Here is a 20,535-nt window from a genome sequence, read left to right on the forward strand (position 1 = left end):
TGCCAGTCTCTGGTCTGTGAGCACTGCATGGACATTAGAGCCCTCTTGCAAAGAAGTTGCTTATCAGATAGGCTTGTTCTGTTTGCACAGTAAATATATGGTGAACCAAGCCGAGAGAAGAGTACCGTATATACTCGCGTATAAGCCGAGTTTTTCAGCCCAAAAAAAGGGCTGAAAAAACCAAACTCGGCTTATACGCGGATCAATACCGTAGGGGGGACGGGGGAGGGAAGGAGGGAAGAGGAACTTGCCATCGCTGGCCCGCATGCCTTCTGTGTGGTTTGGAAGCGGCCAGCGGGGCCTGCCTGCGCTCAGGCAGGGCCCCGCCGCCGCCCTCGCTGCCGGCTCGCGCGCCCTCTGGGAGGCCTGGAAGTGGCCAGCGGGGCCTGCCTGCGCTCAGGCAGGGCCCCGCCGCCACCGGCTCCAGCGCTGGGAGGGCTCCGCTGCCACCTCCAGCTGATCAGCAGGCCTCCTCCTCCCACCTCTCCCGGTAAGTAGGGGGTTCAGGGGCTCTTCCCCCTCCCCCCCCCCAGGGTGGCGCTGGGTCGGGGTGGGTCTGGAGGGCCCGGGAGGGGGTGGCACTGGGGTCGGTCTGGAGAGCCCGGGAGGCCGGGCGGGAGGGCGACCCGTTGTATAAGCCGGCCCTCGGCTTATACGCGGGTGCCTAATTTTTCCCCATTTTTGGGGTGAAATTAGGCACCTCGGCTTATATGCGGGTCGGCTTATACACGAGTATATACGGTATTATCTGAATATATGCTGCTGTGTCACAAGCAGAAACACCAATATAGGCAAGCAGAACTGATGCAAGAAAGCTGAGAATGTGCTTCCTGCTAAGTATTAAGTAAACTTAGTTGGTTTGTACAGATGTATTTTCCACACAGTTTGTTACTGTTGTATGAATCTGTGCATACTTCTTTATTGGCTACCTAATACCTTTTTAAACATGTATGAGCAATATGTCTTTGGAGGTACAAACTTTCACTGCTTTTTTTCTTACTATGTGGTGATCATTTCATTGTCTTTAATCGATTTGACTTTTTAAAGAGCACTCTAGTGTTGAAATACACTATCCTGTGTATTTGGGGGCTTATTAAATTTCCAGAAGTGGCTTCAGGACAGTACTGCAAACTTCCAGGTTCCAGAACTCAAATTTTAGGTCCTTGGATAATGGCGGCTTAGGATTTTTTTTCATATACTGCCAAGATATGAAAAAATATTGCACTAATGGACTTCTGTGCTGATTACTACATGGTGTGATAACTAAGCATCTAGAACAATTGCTTGAATAATTTTTAACTCCAAATACCATTTATATGTGTTCATTATATGTGTCCATTTCTGCTTTAATGAAACTCAAAAGTGGAAAAGTCATTCTTCCAGACCTAAATAAGACCACCTCCCCACTGTTTTGTAGTTAGTCTGTGATTATGTCAGCTGCTGTGCCCCTAATAAAACATAGGCAATACTTTTTATATAATCTGGACCGGCCAATAGATGTTTGAAAATGTTTCTGCTGTGGATTTTGTTATGGTTTTGGAAGCTAGATTCAGTTAGTGGTATCTACACAGGTATGCTCCGCTTGTAACATTCTTCAACGTTTGTGGAGATACATTGCATAAAGCAGGGGTGGGGAACCTTTTTCCTGCCAAAAGCTATTTGCACATTTATGACATCATTCCGGGGCCATACCAGGTGTAGATCTCCCGGGGTGGGGGGGAGAGGCTAGGGTTGACAGGTCTCCAGCCACCACCTGGAGATTGGCAATCCCAGGGGAGGCCACACAGAGAAAGCCTGCAGGGCTCCCCCACTCCCCCCTGCCAGGCGGGAGGGCAGCCAGCGGTGGACCCGAGCAAACGAGGCGCCGGTGGGCGCAGCCCATAGTCAATCGACAAGGGAGGAAGGAAAACAGAGAAAGAGGAAAAGGGAGGAAGAGAGAAAGGGAGAAAGAAATGGAGAGAAGGGGAGAAAGAAACAAAAGGACGGAGGGAAAGAAAGAAAAGGACGGAGGGAGACAAAGAAAGAGACAGAAAAAGAGGGAGAGAAAGGAGAAAGAGTGACAGAAAAAGAGGAAGAAAAGAGAGAAAAGCCTTCCCTCACACACACACACACCGGCCTCGCACAACCGGGCCCCAGCCTCCCCGCCTCCCCCGCCCACACACACACACGACGGCACACGGAGCCCTGTGCAACCAGGCCCCAGTCTCCATACTCTCCCCCCCAGAGTCCACAAAAGCCCCCCTCGAAGCCCGATCGGCTCCCGCATGCATGCTCTGCTGGGAGCCGCCGGCCTCTTCCCCCCCCCTCACTTCTCAACAGCCAACAGGCAGTGAGAGGGGCTTACAATGTGCTGCAGCGTTCCTGCACGCCGCGGCTGTAGGGGGCAGCCTTGGGGGAAGCGTCCCTCCCCCTCCCCTCTCGCCGACCAACACCCGACAGTTGGCGAGAGGAGGTCCAAAGGGCGCCGCAGCGCCCCTGTAAGCCGCGGCCCCAGGAACACCCTCAGGGAGGGCCGCCCTGCGCCCAGCCTCTGCGTCAGGGCCCTGGAGCTTCCGAGGGCCACAAAAAATGTCCTCGGGGGCCTCACACGGCCCCTGGGCCTGAGGTTCCCCATCCCTGGCATAAAGCAAAAATGATTTTGACATGGGCAGATTAAAATAATGTACTTTGTATCTTCTGAATTGGGGTCCTCAAGTCCTCTGTTGATTCAAATGGGTCACACAGGTAATGGTTTTTCTCCATCTGGTGAAATATGACTGACACATGGCTGGGGTCTGCAAATTTGCCAAGCTTAACTTCGTTAAAATCTTCAGAAGAAAGAAAAATGCTTTATTTTTGTATCCCATGCTCTCAACCAGGTGGCTTCCAGCTTGTTCACTAAAGATAGTGGCCAATTAGTGGCAAGTAGAAATAAATTTGTCATTGTTTGAAGAAAACATAACTTAATCTGAAGGTTAAAAAGACACAGAATTTTTAAAAATTATGCTAGCTTGTTTAAGGTTTATGAGCTTTTAGCGTACATAAGATTAAAAAAAATACAAATGATAAGGTAAACATTGTTATTATTATTATTGTCTTACAGCTTGACCCGAGGATTATTCAGCCCTTTTTGGCAGAATGTCGACAAACTATTGCCAAATTAGATAATCAGAACATGAAGGCCATTAAGGGGCTTGAAGACAGGCTTTATGCATTGGACCAGATGATCGCTAGTTGTAGCAGGCTGGTGAATGAACAAAAAGAACTTGCTCAGGTGAACACCGGTTTTCATGTAAATGATGAGTGGATGTCATATAAGCTGCTTTAGTTTTATTTTTGTTACTACATCTTTTTCATAATTTAATATTAAGTTATAGATTAGACCTGTTTAGGCTAGGCAGTGTGTGTTCTTCCTGGATTAGTATATTTTTTTCCTTGATGCTACCAAACTGAAGGTAAAGAAGTTTGGAGGATTACAGTGATTACAGTTGCCGGCAAAATTGTTAAATAGAATATGATTATTTTAATGTATGTGTATGGAAGGTTTGTTTCTGTGTTCATGAGAAAATGCTATGGTGTTATTCCCATTAAATGCAGCTGTTTACCAGAAGACATTGAAACAAAATTCAATGCTAGTTATATTTTTCGAGCAAAAAATTCAGCACATCTCTGAATCAGAGAAGGCGATAAGACTGCTTTTGTACCCACACAGTCTGTCCCTCTTGAGAGAGAACATAACTTTAGTTCTTAGGGAGTGTGAACCTGCACAAGTAGATGATATTGTGCTCATTTTACACACAGGTGCTGTTTACAGATATCAGTAATTACCAACAAATTCTAGCTAGAATTGGATTCCAAACCAGCAAAAAGAGCTGAGAGAGTAGGAAAAGTAATAACGTTTGAAAGTCCCTCATTACTTCCTTGACTTTCATAAACTTTGTTCCTTATTCTTTTTAGATTTTTATTCCATTTTGAATTGATACAGATATTTGGGGGGAAACACTAAAAGAAAGTAGGTTCATCTTCAGTCTTCTCTGCAGCCCCACATTGTGGCTGTGCATGTGCAGGCCTGCCATGGAAGCTTCTTCAAGCTTAAAACCACTAGGGGGCACTTTTGACTGTTCTTTATGCTTGGTCTTTGTAGGCAATTGCTCCTGCTCTTTGTAGGCAACTGTTCCAATAGGCTTCTTGGAACCAAGGGGTGTGTGTGTGCACGGGCCTGAGTGCTCTGGTTCCTTGTTCAGAGCTGGTGGGGCAGATTTTGTCAACACCACTGATGACAGTTTGGATTATTACCGTGGAGCTGACTGGGTCTTGGTATCCGATTCTGAAGAAGTCATCACCTTCTCCCACAGGGCAGCTTTTAATTTTGAAGCCCTATCACTATGGGCCATAGGTGTAAACTGTTAACTAGCTTAACACCCGGAAACATGGCCCTCACCCAGGCACAATAGAGACTATCGTCTGTCTGTATCATCTTTGCCCCACACTGGGCACATTTCTTTAAAAGGCTTTTTTGTGCCATCAGTGCATTATTAACCTCCTTCCTCTGGTGGGGGGTTAGATAAAGATAGAACTCTCTCCTGAACGACGACAACAGATTCAATCTATGAATAACAGTCCAAGAGACTGAAAATTACCGGTAATGATCAGAAGCGATTCCCACAGAAATAGTTCAGTTTGTTTCTGAGTTAAAATTACAAGAACACTGAAGGAAGACCTCCGTCAGCAACCAAGGAGGGGGCTTAGGCGGGGAATGGTTGCAGCAGCTCCAATGGAGGTTTAAGCCCCCCCCCCCCCGTGGTTTTAAGCTAGAAAAAGATCTTTCCATGGTAGGTCTGCACGTGCGCAGTCCCAATGCGTGCCTATGCAGAAGACACTCGATGAACATCCGTTACAGGTAAGTGCAACCCTGTTTCATTTTGCTATATCTATAGCCATTCAAATTCTAAATTGCATGGTTTTATATCATTTGAAAATATTAGGACCTTTGGCAATTTGGTAAAGACTGTAAGAAGCACTAAAAGCATATTGACGTAAATTGCATCATTCCACTAGTATAGATCAGGCGATCCTTCAGCTTGCTAGTGCAGTAACAAGAAAGATACCATGTCTAGCATGTAGCAGAACATGCTGGTGACAGAGGAAGCAAGAGTCTTTGACCACCAAAAAGGCTATGGTGGGAATCATGGGTTCTGCATGTACAAAAAGCATTTTGGACAAGAGCTACAGTAAGGAAGGAAACAAAATATGATTCAGTGAAAAAGCTGGCTGGATCCAACCCATTGGCTGAAATCCACATAGCTACATTTGGTGTACTCAAGACTTTGGCCAGGTTGTAGAATGTTTGACTTTTTTCCTTTAAATAACAGAATGTGATCCCCCCTCTTTCTTCACATCTTAGACTTATTTTGAAACGTAGAGCATGTAGAACTAGTTTTACAGCTATTCGAACCATGGCCAAGGTCATTTTGGAGTATAATTGCAAAGTATTCACTTAATGTAACACTGCTCAGTTTGAGTCTTAATTTAGTCAATGGTTGAAATGATCAGGGAAATTAAATTTGAAATGCCAGTCTTTGACAAAACAGTACACCATTTTCAGTAGCTCAGTTTTGATTATTGGAAAAAAATGTTTTTCCACATAGAAGTTGGGTATGTGCCAGTTGTGCATGATTTCAACAGGAAAAAAACACCAGTTTTTTTAAATAACTTACTGAGTTTTATTACATCATTTGAGCATTAGATCTTTTGATCAGTATGGTCAGTAGGTGGCAATGCATAATAAGAATAGTTTCATTGAGTTCCTAAATCCAGTGCAAAGCTTTCAAGTAGGATTATGCTGTTACATTTGGTTACATTGGAAATTAGAATGATCATTTTTCTTTTAACATCTTTATTCCTATGAAACCACTGTTTTCTGAATCAGATAAATGATATACCTCAGCCAGGACTGTCTACACATTTCCAAGAGTAGGCAGTGGTAATTCTCTGTTTCCTGTCTGAGATCCTTTTTGCTGGAGATACTAAGTATTGAACCTTGGAAACTGGCCATTTAAAGCATGTGCTTAGAGCTGTGTCCCCGCCCCTGCTAAGAGCTCGGTCTTCAGAATATCTGATGAGCTGCTTCTAAAGATCGATTCACATAATCACTTGACAAGCCAGTTGTGTGCCAGCTGTCCTGCCAGCTGTGTTCACCATTTATATAGTCCATGTGAAACAACCATTCTATTGTGTTAATTGAAATCATGGTGACAATAACATTGAAGACTAGTCTTCGGTTTCACACCAGAAATGTAAGATGATATCAGATGTGATTTCCTGTGTCACCCAGTTTCAGGTAATCATGGATGGAGAAATGTTTAGAGAAATCCTACTCTGAATAAATGAAAGATATTTTCAGTCCTTTTAAAAATCTGTTCTTGTGAAGTCACTTTTCTAAAAATTATTGAAAGTGACTTAAAATCACATTTCAGGCATATAAAATACAACAGAATAAAGTCATTAAAAGAACAAGAACACATAAAGATGATATTTATTTAGGGCAGGGATGGGGAACCTCAGGCCCGGGGGCCGTATGCGGCCCCCAAGGACATTTTTTGTGGCCCTCGGGAGCTCTGGGGCCCTGCTGCGGAGGCGGGGCACAGGGCGGCCCTCCCTGAGTGTGTTCCTGGGGCTGCGGCTTACAGGGGCATTGCGGCACATTTGGACCTCCTCTCGCCAACTGTCAGCTGTTGGTCGGCGAGAGGAGAGGGGAGGGATGCTTCCCCCAAGGCTGCCCCCTACAGCCGCGGCGTGCAGGAACACCGCGGCACATTGTAAGCCCCTCTCGCTGCCTGTTGGCTGTTGAGCAGCGAGAGGGAGGAGGGAAACAGCCCGGCAGCTCCCCGTGGCAGAGCATGCATGTGGGAGCCGATCGGGCTTCTGGAGGGGGGCTTTTGTGGACTCTGTGGGGGGAAGAACATGGAGACTGGGGTCTGGTCGCGCGGGGCTCCGTGCGCCGCCGTGTGTGTGTGTGGGGGGGCGGGGGAAGTGGGGAGACTGGGGCCCAGTGGTGCGGGGCCGGTGTGCGCGGGTGTGTGTGTGTGTGGGGGAAGGCTTTTCTCTTCTTCCTCTTTTTCTGTCACTCTTTCTCCTTTCTCTCCCTCTCTTTCTCCCTCTTTTTCTGTCTTTCTTTGTCTCCCTCCGTCCTTTTCTTTCTTTCTCCCCCTCCATTTCTGTCTCCCTTTCTCTTTCTCCCTCCCTCCCTTTTCCTCTTTTCCTTCCTCGGGCCCACCGCTGGCTGCCCTCCCGCCTGGAGGGGGGGAGCGGGGGCACCCTGCAGACCTTCTCTGTGTGGCCTCCCCTGGGGTTGCCAACCTCCAGGTGGTTAGTATTCAAAATCGGGCTCCAAGTACAAAATAGGAGAATGAGGAATCAAAGTTATGCACTTGTTGAAAGCTCAATAAAGCACATAAGAGCAATATGCAAACAATTGTATTCAGAGAAAAAAGAACCTCACTGCAAAGGTATCCAAAGGATATAAATACTGAGCAAGGTAAGTTAATACACAATAAGAATACAAAAAATGGGTACAAGAATAAGTCAGGTATACAATAATAGACTATCCAGAATGGTAAAGTCCAAAAGAGCACGGAATAAATATCAGACGCAATGGGCTTCCGGTAAAATCCCCATTTCAGAGCTTTCCTCAAGCTTCAAGAAGTACCACGTGCCAATATCACCTGTAATAAAATGCATGCTATCACAATATCCAATCAAATTTACAAGACAACATTTGATATAAATTAATTAAAGGTTACAAATTATTAAAATATCATGCTTACAAAAATATATCATTTTACATACCAAAATTGGAGAGAGACGTCTATTCTGCCATTCTATGTAAGAGGCTTGGTAAGCATCTGAAGTAAAACTGGCTGACTCTCTCTTAAGGCTTTAATGGTTCCACAGGTGTATGCTATCTTCTCATAAGTGCTAGGTCATGCTACCTTAAGCTATGGTGAAGAGGCAAACCTACTGCAAATCAATAGAACATTAAAGAAAACTGGAGAGATCCAAAAATGAATTTAATCCTTTTGGCATTAAAGTGTCAAAAAGGAAAATGAAGCGGGACTCCTGTTGTGCTAAAATCCTGTCTATATTTTGATTCTGAAAAACCTTCCCTTGATACTGCCAAATAACAAAAAATTGCATGTCTGTGTCTAAGTGCTTGAGTTCTTTATAATGGGCAGTCAATGGGGCTTCTAGATTAGAATTCCTAATCCGGGACCGGTGCTCCCCTATACGAAGTTTGAGCTCCCTCTTTGTTTTGCCTACGTAGAGTAGACCACACGGGCAACGAATTAAATAACAAATTTACTGTTACAATTACTAAAGTGCCTCAATGTGAAAGTAAAGCCCGTTCTAATGTCCCGAAATTCTTTAACCGGTAGTGCTTGTGCACAAGCACTTCAATTGCCACACTTAAAATGGCCGACTGGCAGGCAATTCTGCTGGAGAGGTAGACAATCAGATTTTACAAGTTTGTCCCGTAAGGAGTGTGTTCTTTTTAAACCAAATCTAGGTAGTTCTTCACAGCCCGGTATGTTTTGTACCAAGTGCCAATGTTTTCTGATGATATTCTGTATATCCCTAGTATTGTAATTAAATTGCAGGGCTGCGGTTACACTGGCAGGACTAGAACTTTTTTGCACAAGCACTACCGGTTAAAGAATTTCGGGACATTAGAACGGGCTTTACTTTCACATTGAGGCACTTTAGTAATTGTAACAGTAAATTTGTTATTTATTTAATTCGTTGCCCGTGTGGTCTACTTTACGTAGGCAAAACAAAGAGGGAGCTCAAACTTCGTATAGGGGAGCACCGGTCCCGGATTAGGAATTCTAATCTAGAAGCCCCATTGACTGCCCATTATAAAGAACTCAAGCACTTAGACACGGACATGCAATTTTTTGTTATTTGGCAGTATCAAGGGAAGGTTTTTCAGAATCAAAATATAGACAGGATTTTAGCACAACAGGAGTCCCGGTTCATTTTCCTTTTTGACACTTTAATGCCAAAAGGATTAAATTCATTTTTGGATCTCTCCAGTTTTCTTTAATGTTCTATTGATTTGCAGTAGGTTTGCCTCTTCACCATAGCTTAAGGTAGCATGACCTAGCACTTATGAGAAGATAGCATACACCTGTGGAACCATTAAAGCCTTAAGAGAGAGTCAGCCAGTTTTACTTCAGATGCTTACCAAGCCTCTTACATAGAATGGCAGAATAGACGTCTCTCTCCAATTTTGGTATGTAAAATGATATATTTTTGTAAGCATGATATTTTAATAATTTGTAACCTTTAATTAATTTATATCAAATGTTGTCTTGTAAATTTGATTGGATATTGTGATAGCATGCATTTTATTACAGGTGATATTGGCACGTGGTACTTCTTGAAGCTTGAGGAAAGCTCTGAAATGGGGATTTTACCGGAAGCCCATTGCGTCTGATATTTATTCCGTGCTCTTTTGGACTTTACCATTCTGGATAGTCTGTTATTGTATACCTGACTTATTCTTGTACACATTTTTTGTATTCTTATTGTGTATTAACTTACCTTGCTCAGTATTTATATCCTTTGGATACCTTTGCAGTGAGGTTCTTTTTTCTCTGAATACAATTGTTTGCATATTGCTCTTATGTGCTTTATCGAGTTTTCAACAAGTGCATAACTTTGATTCCTCAACCTCCAGGTGGTGGCTGGAGACCTGGTAACCCTAGCCTCCCCCCCCAGGAGATTTACACCTGGTAGGCCCCTGAATGATGTTATAAATGTGCAAATGGCCCTTGGCAGGAAAAAGGTTCCCCATCCCTGATTTAGGGAATACTAAGGCTTAAAGATTGAGCAGTTTTCTTCATAGATTTTTATATTTAAAACATAATCCCACCTTTCTACCTAGTTAGGTAAGGTAAAGGTCCCCTGTGCAAGCACTGGGTCATTCCTGACCCATAGGGTGATGTCACATCCCAACGTTTACTAGACAGACTTTGTTTGCGGGGTGGTTTGCCAGTGCCTTCCCCATCTACCTAGTTAGGGGGGAAATTTTAATACAACATTAAAATCAACTTTAGGAGTAGTATGTAAAACAGAAAATTAATACAAAATAGGAAGGAGGATCAGCAAGGGAATATCAAATGAAACAAAAAAAAATCTTCACTTTCTGGCAGAAGGGGGGGGGAGGATGAATCTCCCTGGGGAGGGAATTCCACAGGTACCATCACTAAAAAAGCTCTTTCTTGGGTTGTCACCCATCTAACCTCAGATGAATGGGACCCCTGACACAGGGCCCCGAAGATGACCATAAAGATCAGGTAGCTTAATATGGAAGTAGGCAGTCTTTAAAGTATGCTGGTCCCAAGCTGTAAAAATTTTTAAATGTCAATGCCGGCACTTTGAATTGGGCTGAGAAGCAAATTGGAAGTCAGTGCAGGTGGAACAAGACTGGAGTGATGCGGTCCCTAAAAACCAGTCCAGCCAACATTCTCATTACAGCATTCTGGGTCAGCTATAGTTTCCTTGCCACTCTTAAGGGGCATCCCCACATAAAGCACATAGTAGTAATCAAACCTGGATGTTACTATGGCATGTACTACAGTGGCAAGATCTTTTTTACCCAGGGAAGTCTGGAGTTAGCTCAACAGCCTAGTCGGGTGGAAGGCACACCTGGACATTGCTGCCACTTGCTTTATCCCAAAGGAGGTCTGGGTCTAGCAGCATCCCCAGGGCTGCAAATTTCTTCCTTTGGGGAGAATGCAACCCCATCCAGAACAGGTAACAAATGCCTCAGTTCTTCAGTTAGTCCTTCTGTCCACCAATAGCACTTCCATCTGGTTAGAATTACGTTTCAGCGGATTAGTCCTCATCCATCCCAAAATTGCCTTCAGGTACAGGTTCACGGTTTCCACAGCCTCCCTGGGATCTGCTGGAAGTGTGAGATCCATATATTGGTGACAACCCAACCCAAATCTCTGGATGGCCTCACCCAATTGGTTTCATGTAGATGTTAAAAAGTACAGGGCACAAAATGAAATATTGCAGCACTCCAGAAGCCAAGGGGATGAGCACAGTTCCCTAGCACTACCCTCTGAAACTTACCTTCCGGATAGGACCAAAAACCACTTCATGAATCTGAGGAAGGATACTATGATGGTATTGAAAACTGCTTAGAGGTCCAGAAGAATAGACAGGATTGTATCCCTTTTGTCCTTCTCCCTTCCCTCGTCCTGCACCATGTTAACCAAGGCCATTTCAGTCTCATAACCAGAGCTGAACCCAGATTGGAAAGGATCCAAACAATTCGTTTCATCCAGGAATTCTTGTCCAGCAACCACTTCAGAGTGTTCGTAATGGAGCACTATCCCATTCTACATGGAGTGCATGTTTCTAGATAACTTTTCTATTTAAAATTTTTTTATTGGATTTTATGGGATACAGAAAAGAGAAGGAAAGGGGAAAAGGGAAGGCAAAAACGTTAATACTTTGCTGGGTCAGTGCCTGGAGCAGGTCTCTAGATAACTTTTCATGCACATTTCAATGCATACTGAATGCACACTCTCATGCAGATTCTATTTTTATTATTTATTTGATATTTAAAAGACATCAAATAATTGGCGTTGGTTATGGACAGTTCTGTGTTTTCAAAAACAATCAAGATTAAATAAAGATGTGTACTATGAGGAATTTTTTTATGGTTCCCATTCATTACGAATAATGTGTGTCTTTGTTTTATGTATGTTTCATTTTTTATTTACAGCTATTGAATTTTAAACTTCTGTTTTCTTATAGGGATTTTTGGCTAATCAGAAGAGAGCAGAAAACTTGAAAGATCCTTCTGTGTTACCTGATTTGTGTTTAAGTCATGCAAATCAATTGATGATTATGTTAACTAACCACAGGAAACTTTTAGATATTAAACAGAAATGTACTACTGCCAAACAAGAACTTGCAAATAACTTACAAGTCCGACTGAAGTAAGTGCTGCTGCAAGTGCTTCATTTTTCCCGCTCCTCCCGATGTCATTGTCAATTGAGTTTATCATTAATCCTGTTCTAAAAACTACTAAACTGAAATTGGAAGAATCTGGAGTGGAGAACAATAATGCAGGTTCCTTCATGAGAACTACCTTATATGAAGTCTAAATGCTGCATAAATACATGTGGGGTTTTCAGCTTTCAGGTGGGCTTGGAGTTCTCCCAGAATTACAACTGATCTCCAGACTACATAGACAGGTTCCCCTGGGGGAAGCACAAGCTTCAGAGGGTGGACTCTATGGCATCACATTCCTACTGAGCTTCTACCCTTCCCTAGGCACTGTCCCCAAATCTCCCAAGAATTTCCCAAGATATAATTGGCAATTCTAAATACAAAAGTTAGAAAAGAGGAAGCCAAAGGCTCCACAGTAAAATCAAATAAGCAAGGTGTGAGAGAGAGAAAAATGGCACCTGTTTAATTTTAATTCACAAATGAGCAAAAAATTCCATGGATGTTAAGTGTGAGATAGGAGGCATCCAGTACATCTCTAGTACTGGGTTGTTTGCTGCCACTTTTCTGTAGCACCTTCCTCCCATGCGAGAGGCCGCTTTGCTGATGGAAGGGCCTCTTTTATTGGAGGAAGGCTGCCTGTGTTAAAGATTCCACAGAGCGGTAGGGTACAACCCACTGTTTTCTTCAGCCCACTCTTAAACTATTGTGAAACTTTACCAGCCATGGCATAAAATGCATTCTACTGATCTTTATGAATAGAAACTGCAGCACACAGTATGTACCATACATTCCCTCTGTACAAATACAGGGTTGTATTTATAAATTTATAATGCTGAAAGGACGGCAGTTGAAGGGTGGTATCAGGAAACTGTTCAAACAGAAGGTACACTCCAGGTAAAGTTAAGCATGGGCTCAGATTTCTCATTGAAAGCAGTGAGTCTTAACGTGCTCAACCTTTGCTATGTTGTGCCCTCTGTACCTGTTAATATTCTTTATCAGTAAAATAATAGAAGGGGGGAACAGTTATTTTGTGACCAGCTGTGCTCTTCAGATTGCATTGTTAGAACACAGAGCCAGGACAGTTTTAGATATTCGGAGACTTAATTTTGGTGGTTTCATAAATAAACAGTTGGTAGGATTAGGGGAGAGAGCAAACAATAACTGTCTTTTCAGATTCTGTAGGCCCTCATTTTTTTGAAGGTAAGTTTTTAAATGTTTGAGGTACTATTAAAAAAGTTTAACGTCAGGGTTTTTTTTCTATGCAGTCTCTAGGACTTTGTTGCCAAGGCTACTTAAGGTTTCTTAGGATTGATCAATTTAGTCTGAAGTATGTCTTCCACAAAATCCAAGGAAGAGATCTGTTTTATAATTGTTAAAAAATGCATAGGATTGTGCTTTGGGTTGTTTCCAGATATCCATCAATAGAAGGCACTACCGCAGGCAGGTCTTTGGCACATTCTCCTCAGAGTCCCTTTACACCATGGAAAAGTTGATTTGAGGGATCATGGGACCTATCTGGGTCTAGACATTCTGTTTCATATGTAAACAAAAATAATCTCTTTCCACAAGCAGGGATATGACAAGTGGAAAGGGACTTGAGTCCTTGTTCATGATGTACCCATGGGTTCCCTGATCTATTACTGATGATTTGGGAGATTTGATTTGGATTTGTGCCACCAGGATGTTTGAGTTGCTGGAAGAACAGTCTTTAGTCTTCATTGTATTAATGTGTAGAATCATAATCACAGGTGTGTGGATTCTTCATAGGACAGAATTTTGTATTGGATGCAGAATTTAACTTGTAGTGAATCTCTTTTTTTAAGCTGTAGAAGCAGAATAAATAAAATATATGTTAATTTGTGTGAACTTTCTAAAGGCATAAATAAAACTGCATTTCTTTTATAAATAATTAAATATCCGAATATATAGAGCTCTACTTGAGAAAAACAATGTCAAAAGGAGCATTCTGTAAAATGTGTTGTCTTGTACATGTCAGTCCAGTGTGCTATGTTGAGACTTTATTCTCTTTAGGTGGTGCTGCTTTGTAATGCTTCATGCTGACCAAGATGGAGAGAAACTGCAAGCGTTGCTCCGTCTTGTAACAGAGCTGCTAGAGCGAGTGAAGATCGTAGAGAAGCTTAGTAATGTCCCTCAGATGTACTGTTTGGCTGTTGTTGAGGTCGTAAGGAGAAAGATGTTTGTAAAACACTACAGGGAGGTAAGCAAATTGAGTAGGAAACCTAAATTTTACACCCATGAATATCTTGGTGAGATGTCTTGTCACGTTCTTTGTGTTCATATCTAGTTATATATAAACACTCATTTTTTCTTCCAGTGGGCTAGCTCTTTAATAAAAGATGGGAAACACCTTTATGATGCAGAAAAGGCCAAAAGGGAAACTTTCGGGAAATTATTTAGTAAGTATCTGTATTCTTTATTTCATAAGTTGCAGTTCTTAAATTTGCAGCGCTGGCAGAAGCACCAGTACTAGTTACGTACTTGACTGAGCAGTTTGTTTCCCAGATTTTTTCAGAGTGCTTTGTCTGTGGCTTTTTTTCTTTCTAGAGCTGAAGGCTGGTTTATATATGGATAGATAGCCCCCATAGTAGAGGCTGCTTTATATCGTACCATGTATCTGTGTGCCCCTTTGCATGTAAAAGTCTCCATCCCTCAGACCATTTTACGTGTGAACAGAGCTTTAAAAAGGTAACATTTCTTTCTTTGCACAGGGAAGTCTTTTCTAAGAAATCGCTTATTCAGAGGTCTGGATGCCTGGCCTCCATCTTTTTGTGTAAGTATTTGTTATTTTTAGTGAAGACATTGGATTTGGTTTTGGGAAGGTTAGTGTAATATGAAACTAAGAATTTATATTTGATGTTACATTTAGCATTTTCCAAGCTGGCAAGAAAAGGGGGTGAGTTCTTTTGGAGGCTTAGTCCAGAGATGAGATCACAGAATGATTGTCTTTGTATTAATGCAATGATGATTAGCACTAAAGGAATTCCACTGGTAGTGTTCCACAATGTCAGATTCCAGAGAGAGTTTTGAGGTGTCTGACTATTCATTGCTGCAGTCTAGCATTTATGGTGGCATAAGCTTTCATGAGCCAAAGTCGACTTTGTCACATGCTTCTGATGAAGCAGACTTTGGTTCACAATAAATGTTAGTCCTGTGGGTGCCGAAAGCCTTTTGAGTAGTAGCATAGTTCTTCAGCACCACTGCTGTGTGCATTTCAAATTTAATGTATAGACGGATAATCCTGGCATACGAATAGCCGCTTACTTGATTACCTGTAAAGAATTGCCTCACACCAACCGAACAGGCTTTACAAAGTTAATTCTCATTTTCTACAAAGATTGCAGTCTCTAATTTTTTTGAGGTACATAGTAGGGTGGATGCCATCACTCCACTCAGTTTTCCTCCAGCTTAAGTGCCTCTTCCATAGGAGCAGCCAAAGTTGGTAGAAGGCTCCTTCAACAATGGTTGGATCCACCCCATCATTTGTCTGTATGATGAAAACAGATGTTTTCCAAGGATAATGAGGGGGAGGGAAAACCGGCAAGCAGGAATAGACGACAATAACAGTAAGATTGTGGGAGGCAGCACTGCGGGCTGCCTGGTAGCTCAAAATGAGACACGTTGTCAGTTTTAAATGTCTATAAGGGGGGAAATGGTATTTATTTCGGGAATTTGTATGCCTGTTCAACAAATTCCTGCTCAAAGCAGCTTATAAGTAAAAATAATACCATAAAATCTTATCTTGTTTTATCTGGCTAAGGGCCGTAAATAAATTATCTATCTACCATAAAATCACACACACAAAAAAGATTATTAGTATAAAATGAGCTATTTAAAACATTTGAGAAATCACAGATAAGATTACAGATTAAGTATATTTTAAAAAGTAGGATCATTCTTATTTTAAAAATTTAAAATAAGCAATTAAGGTGTGTTTCTCAATACACCAGTTATTACTTGCAGACTGCCTGTTTGTAGTCTTTGAGTTTAATAATTTCTGTGATTTTGACATGTCTATAATATGTAAATTGTTTTTATATAGACTAGGAAACCTCGCAGATTTGATAGTGAACTTCCTGATATCTCATTATCTGACCTGCAGTTTCTGCAGTCCTTTTGTCCTTCTGAAGTCCAACCATTGCTCAGGTAAGATGAAATGCACTGAGGAATTCAGTTTATTCAAATGCTTGTGCATAATAAAAAAGCCATTTCTACCTTGGCGTGTTCCCTTTCCAGAAATTTTATTAGAAAAATTGAAACTTATTTATTTTTTATTTTTTTTACAACTTGGAGGTCCTCCAAATTCACTTTTTTCAAATCATGCATGTTCAGATGAAAGGGATGTTTAGGACTGAACTACTAGATGAAAGAAACAGCTATGGAAATAAGTGGTTGTTTCATCTTCAAATTGCTCCCACTCTTTTTCTTGGATAATATTACTATCTCATCCTCTTAAAATAAAGTGGCTTCTAATAATTAAAAGTATGTTCAGAAAAAGGTAAAAACAAAAAAAGGCACAGTAAGAGTAAAATATTACAGTTTTAGACGTCAAGGCTTGACCATATTTAGCTTGTATACAATAGTAAATGTTTGCTTAAATAATATAATAAAAACTGTATAAATGTTATAAAGACTTTTCGGGGCCACCAAGGTTTTCTGAAAGCACCTTCTTCCCACTGCAGTATTTGCGCCCTGAGAAAAACCACTTCTGAAAGTAAGAGAACCCTCCAGAGCAACATCTGGAGCTGAGTCAAGCAGAAAGAGGAAATGGCAAATCTTCCATGTACATGTGAACGTTCTTTAAGAGTGTGCATTGAAACTTTAAATTACAAAGAGGTGCTCTTCACGTATGTTCTAGAATACCTTCCCTTACTTTATAGCATTCATGTAATCAGTGTTAAATTATTTTGCATTTGAAGGGTTCCCATACTTTGTGATTTCGAACCTCTCCATCAGCATGTACTTGCTCTACATAACCTGGTCAAAGCAGCACAAAGTTTGGATGAAATGTCACAGACTATTACTGATCTGCTGAATGAACAAAAGGTAAAAGACATCCTTGGGGTATGCATGTGACTATATGCTAGAATAGTAATAGTAATCACAGTCACCTGGAAGTTGGATTCAGTTGTAAACTGAAATCAGAGTTATTTTTAGGGAATGTATTTAGAATTGAGGATGTGTTGTTTCTGTTCATTTCACAGTAGAAATATTTGTCATATTCAGACCCAGACAACAAAAACAAAGCCAAGACCCAATTATGAAAGGCAGAATAATACAAATCATTTCTAGAATATGTAATGCCAGATAATACAACACCATGGAATAGTAAAGGTAAATTACACAAGAGAAAAATTGCCAAAGTGTATTACCAAAGTTGGGTACACTATCCACAAGAAAGATAAGCATACGCAAATTGACAGGGGGTACAGATAAATGGCATGTAATACACTTGAGCAGGTACAAGTTGTAAACACAACACAATCATATACAAATTGGAAGAGCAAGAACAGTGATGAGATCCCAGGTTTCAATATTGTCTGAACATATTCTTCAGGTTAGGTGAAAAATATATAGAGTTAGACCATACTCATATGTTCCTGAATTAAAAAAACAAAACTTGTATAACCTCATGGTAATTAATGAAGGATGAAACAATAAGAACAAAAACCATAGTAGTTTTGAATAGAAAGGACTATATCTTCATAACAATCTGAAATGTCAGTCACAATGATAATATAAAAAAGTCTGGTGTTTAATAATAATAATAACCGCCTAAAAGACATTAATTTCCTTTATCTTGAAAGTATAGAAATAGACAGCAGTAAGACATAAGATCAGCACAGGTTATTTCTTCCAGCTGTGAATTCACTTTATCATACAGAAGCAAAAATTAAACTCCTATGTGCAAATCTATCTGTGCTATTGTGTAATCTGGCATTACATATTCCAGATGTGGATTTTTATTATTCTGCCTTTCATAATTGTTATGTCTTGGCTTTGCTTTTCTTGTCTTATCTCTAGAAGACTTTTTCTTTGTATTTACATTCAGACCTAGGCTACAATCCTGTAAGCAATTTGTTTGTTATTAATACTAATAGTTATTTATGTATTCATTTGTTTATTTATTTAGAATATTTCTATGCTGCCTCTTCAGAGCCCTGTTTGAGGCAGTTTACAATTAAAAAGGAATAAAACAGCCAATGAAAACTCCATTTAAAAAATGAGCCACTAGACATGAGCAGCATAAAACAGTCCATGAAACAGAAGCGGCCCATTAAAAAGCTGATAAGCTAAAACCCCTAGTTATAAGCCTGGGTAAAGAAGAGGGACTTTAGCTTGGCTCCTAAGAGAAAATAAAGCAAATGCCAGGAGAATCTGAAGGGGAGAGGGTGTTCCAAAAGTGAGGTGCTATCACAGAAAAGACCCTGTCTATAGTCGCCCCTTCCTCAGTTCTGAATGCAGAGGCACAGAGAACATTGAACAGAGAAGATCCTTCAGGTACTCTGGCCCCAAGCCATTTAGAACCTTAAAGGAAAGAATCAGGACTTTGAATTGTGTCTGGGGACAGGTGGTTAACCAGTGCAGGTCTTTCAGCACAGGGGTGATACAGTCCCTCTAACTAACCCCTGACAGTAGCCTGGCTGCTGCATTTTGGACCAGTTGACATTTCCAAACAGTTTTCAAATGCAGCCCTATGCAGAGTGCATTACAGAAATCTCACTTGGATGTGATCAGAGTATGGATCACTCTGGCCAGATTGCGATTTTCAAGAAACAGTCGTAGCTGGTGAACCAGTCAGAGCTGATAAAAGGCTCTATATGCCACAGAAGAGACATGAGCCTCCAACTGTAGGCCAGGATGTAGTTATCTCCTCCAAACTATGAACCTGCTCCTTCAGAGAGAGTGCAACCCCTCCAGGACAGGCTGGCTGTAAAGGCCCCAAGTAGCTTCTCCATTGACCAACAGCACCTCATCCTTGTTTAGACTGAGCTTCAGTTTATTGTCCCTCCACCCATCCCATTACCTTCTCCAGGCTCCTTTTTGGGTCTTCCTCAGACCCACCTTGCTTAGCTGTTAAGAAGAAATAGAGCTGGGTGTCATCCGCATATTAGTGGCACCTCATCCCAAATCCCTGGATGTCCTCGCTTGGCGGTTTCATATAGGTGTTAAATAGCATGGGGGATAAGATGGAGCCCGGCAGGGCTCCATGGTGCTAATGCTATGGGGCGAAGCAACACTATCTTCTAGAGTCGGTCAAGTGAGAGCAGAATGACTGAGCAGAAACCACGGTGTCACCTTTGCCCAACCCACCTGTCCAGAAGGCTACCGTGATCAGTGGTATTGCAAGCTGCTGAGAGGTCCAGGTGAATCACCAGGGATACACTCACTCTGTCAATCTCCCAGCAAAGGTCATCAGTCAGGGCGACCTAGGCCATTTCAATCCCAGAGCCCGGCCAGAATCTAGATTGAAATGGATCTAGATAATCAGTTTCTTCCAAGATTGGCAGAAGCTGTGTAGCCACCACTCACTTGAGCATCTTGCCCAAGAATAGAATATTAGCCCTGGGCAGTAGTTTAGGTAGTTTGGGTCCAGGGATGCCTTCTTCAGGAGGCATCTCTTAACCACCTCTTTCACAGTGGTCAGAAATGCACCCTCCCACAGAGAAGCATTTATTATCACCTGGTCCTGGTCAACCAGCCCAGCACTGATTACACTATTAGCCATGCAGCGCAAGGGTCAAGAATGGGTGTGGTGGGCTGCACACTCAAAGCACCTTGTCCACTTCATCAGGCCTCACAAACTGAAAGTCATCCACACAACCAGGACCAGAGTCAGCTTGAATAACACCCTGAGGCTGAGCCAGTCCAACTGTGGTGTCTCCGTTGTGATGGCTGTGAGCAATTTTATCTGCAAATTGCATTGCAAAAGAATCATGGTGAGCCTGTTTGCTTTCCAGGTCATTATCCTCTGAGGCTTGATATAAAAACTCCTTCACAGCCTGGAAAAGCTCCGCTGTTTTCTGTGTGATATGCAGATCAGCACAATTTTGTTAATTTCTGCATGAATATCATAACTTTGGGTTGTATTAGAGTTCATAGAAACCAAGAATAGACCTTTACTTTAAATTCACTTCCTGGTCTTATCTGTCCATTGTGTCTTAGCCTTTGCTAAATATGTGTTCATGATGTCTATTGTCAGAAACCTCTTTCTTACACAACTTTGTTGAAATCTCTTTATCAACTATTCCCTGGAATATTTCATGGAAATACTAGATGAGCTGAATCTTTTAAATCTCACCATTAGATGTTTTTCCAAATCATGGATCCCCTTTGTCATAATATTTTCACAGCATAAACACAAGGTAGATATTTGATATGTTCGAATCTTTAACTAAGAGATGCCTTGGTTCCCCCTTCCCCCTCCCCCTAGTAGTTTGTGATATGTTAAACTTTGTAACGAAGAGTCCTAGGTATTTCAGTACTACAACATTTATTTGAAGTGAT

General features: G+C 41.7%; 1 protein-coding gene across 2 annotated transcripts in view; it reads left to right on the plus strand.

Moving 5' to 3' along the window:
- The window catches only part of RB1CC1 (RB1 inducible coiled-coil 1), a 71,709-nt gene that overhangs the window by 22,653 nt on the left and 28,521 nt on the right, over positions 1–20,535 (plus strand). For both annotated transcript variants that reach the window (XM_056854076.1, XM_056854077.1), the window contains exons 8-14: positions 3,083–3,253; positions 11,812–11,996; positions 14,041–14,227; positions 14,345–14,426; positions 14,739–14,800; positions 16,070–16,173; positions 16,947–17,073. In XM_056854076.1, coding sequence (XP_056710054.1) covers positions 3,083–3,253; positions 11,812–11,996; positions 14,041–14,227; positions 14,345–14,426; positions 14,739–14,800; positions 16,070–16,173; positions 16,947–17,073 — 918 coding nt within the window. The remainder of the gene's footprint in view (positions 1–3,082; positions 3,254–11,811; positions 11,997–14,040; positions 14,228–14,344; positions 14,427–14,738; positions 14,801–16,069; positions 16,174–16,946; positions 17,074–20,535) is intronic.

This window comes from Euleptes europaea, chromosome 8, assembly GCF_029931775.1.
Source record: "Euleptes europaea isolate rEulEur1 chromosome 8, rEulEur1.hap1, whole genome shotgun sequence".
Taxonomy (NCBI): domain Eukaryota; kingdom Metazoa; phylum Chordata; class Lepidosauria; order Squamata; family Sphaerodactylidae; genus Euleptes; species Euleptes europaea.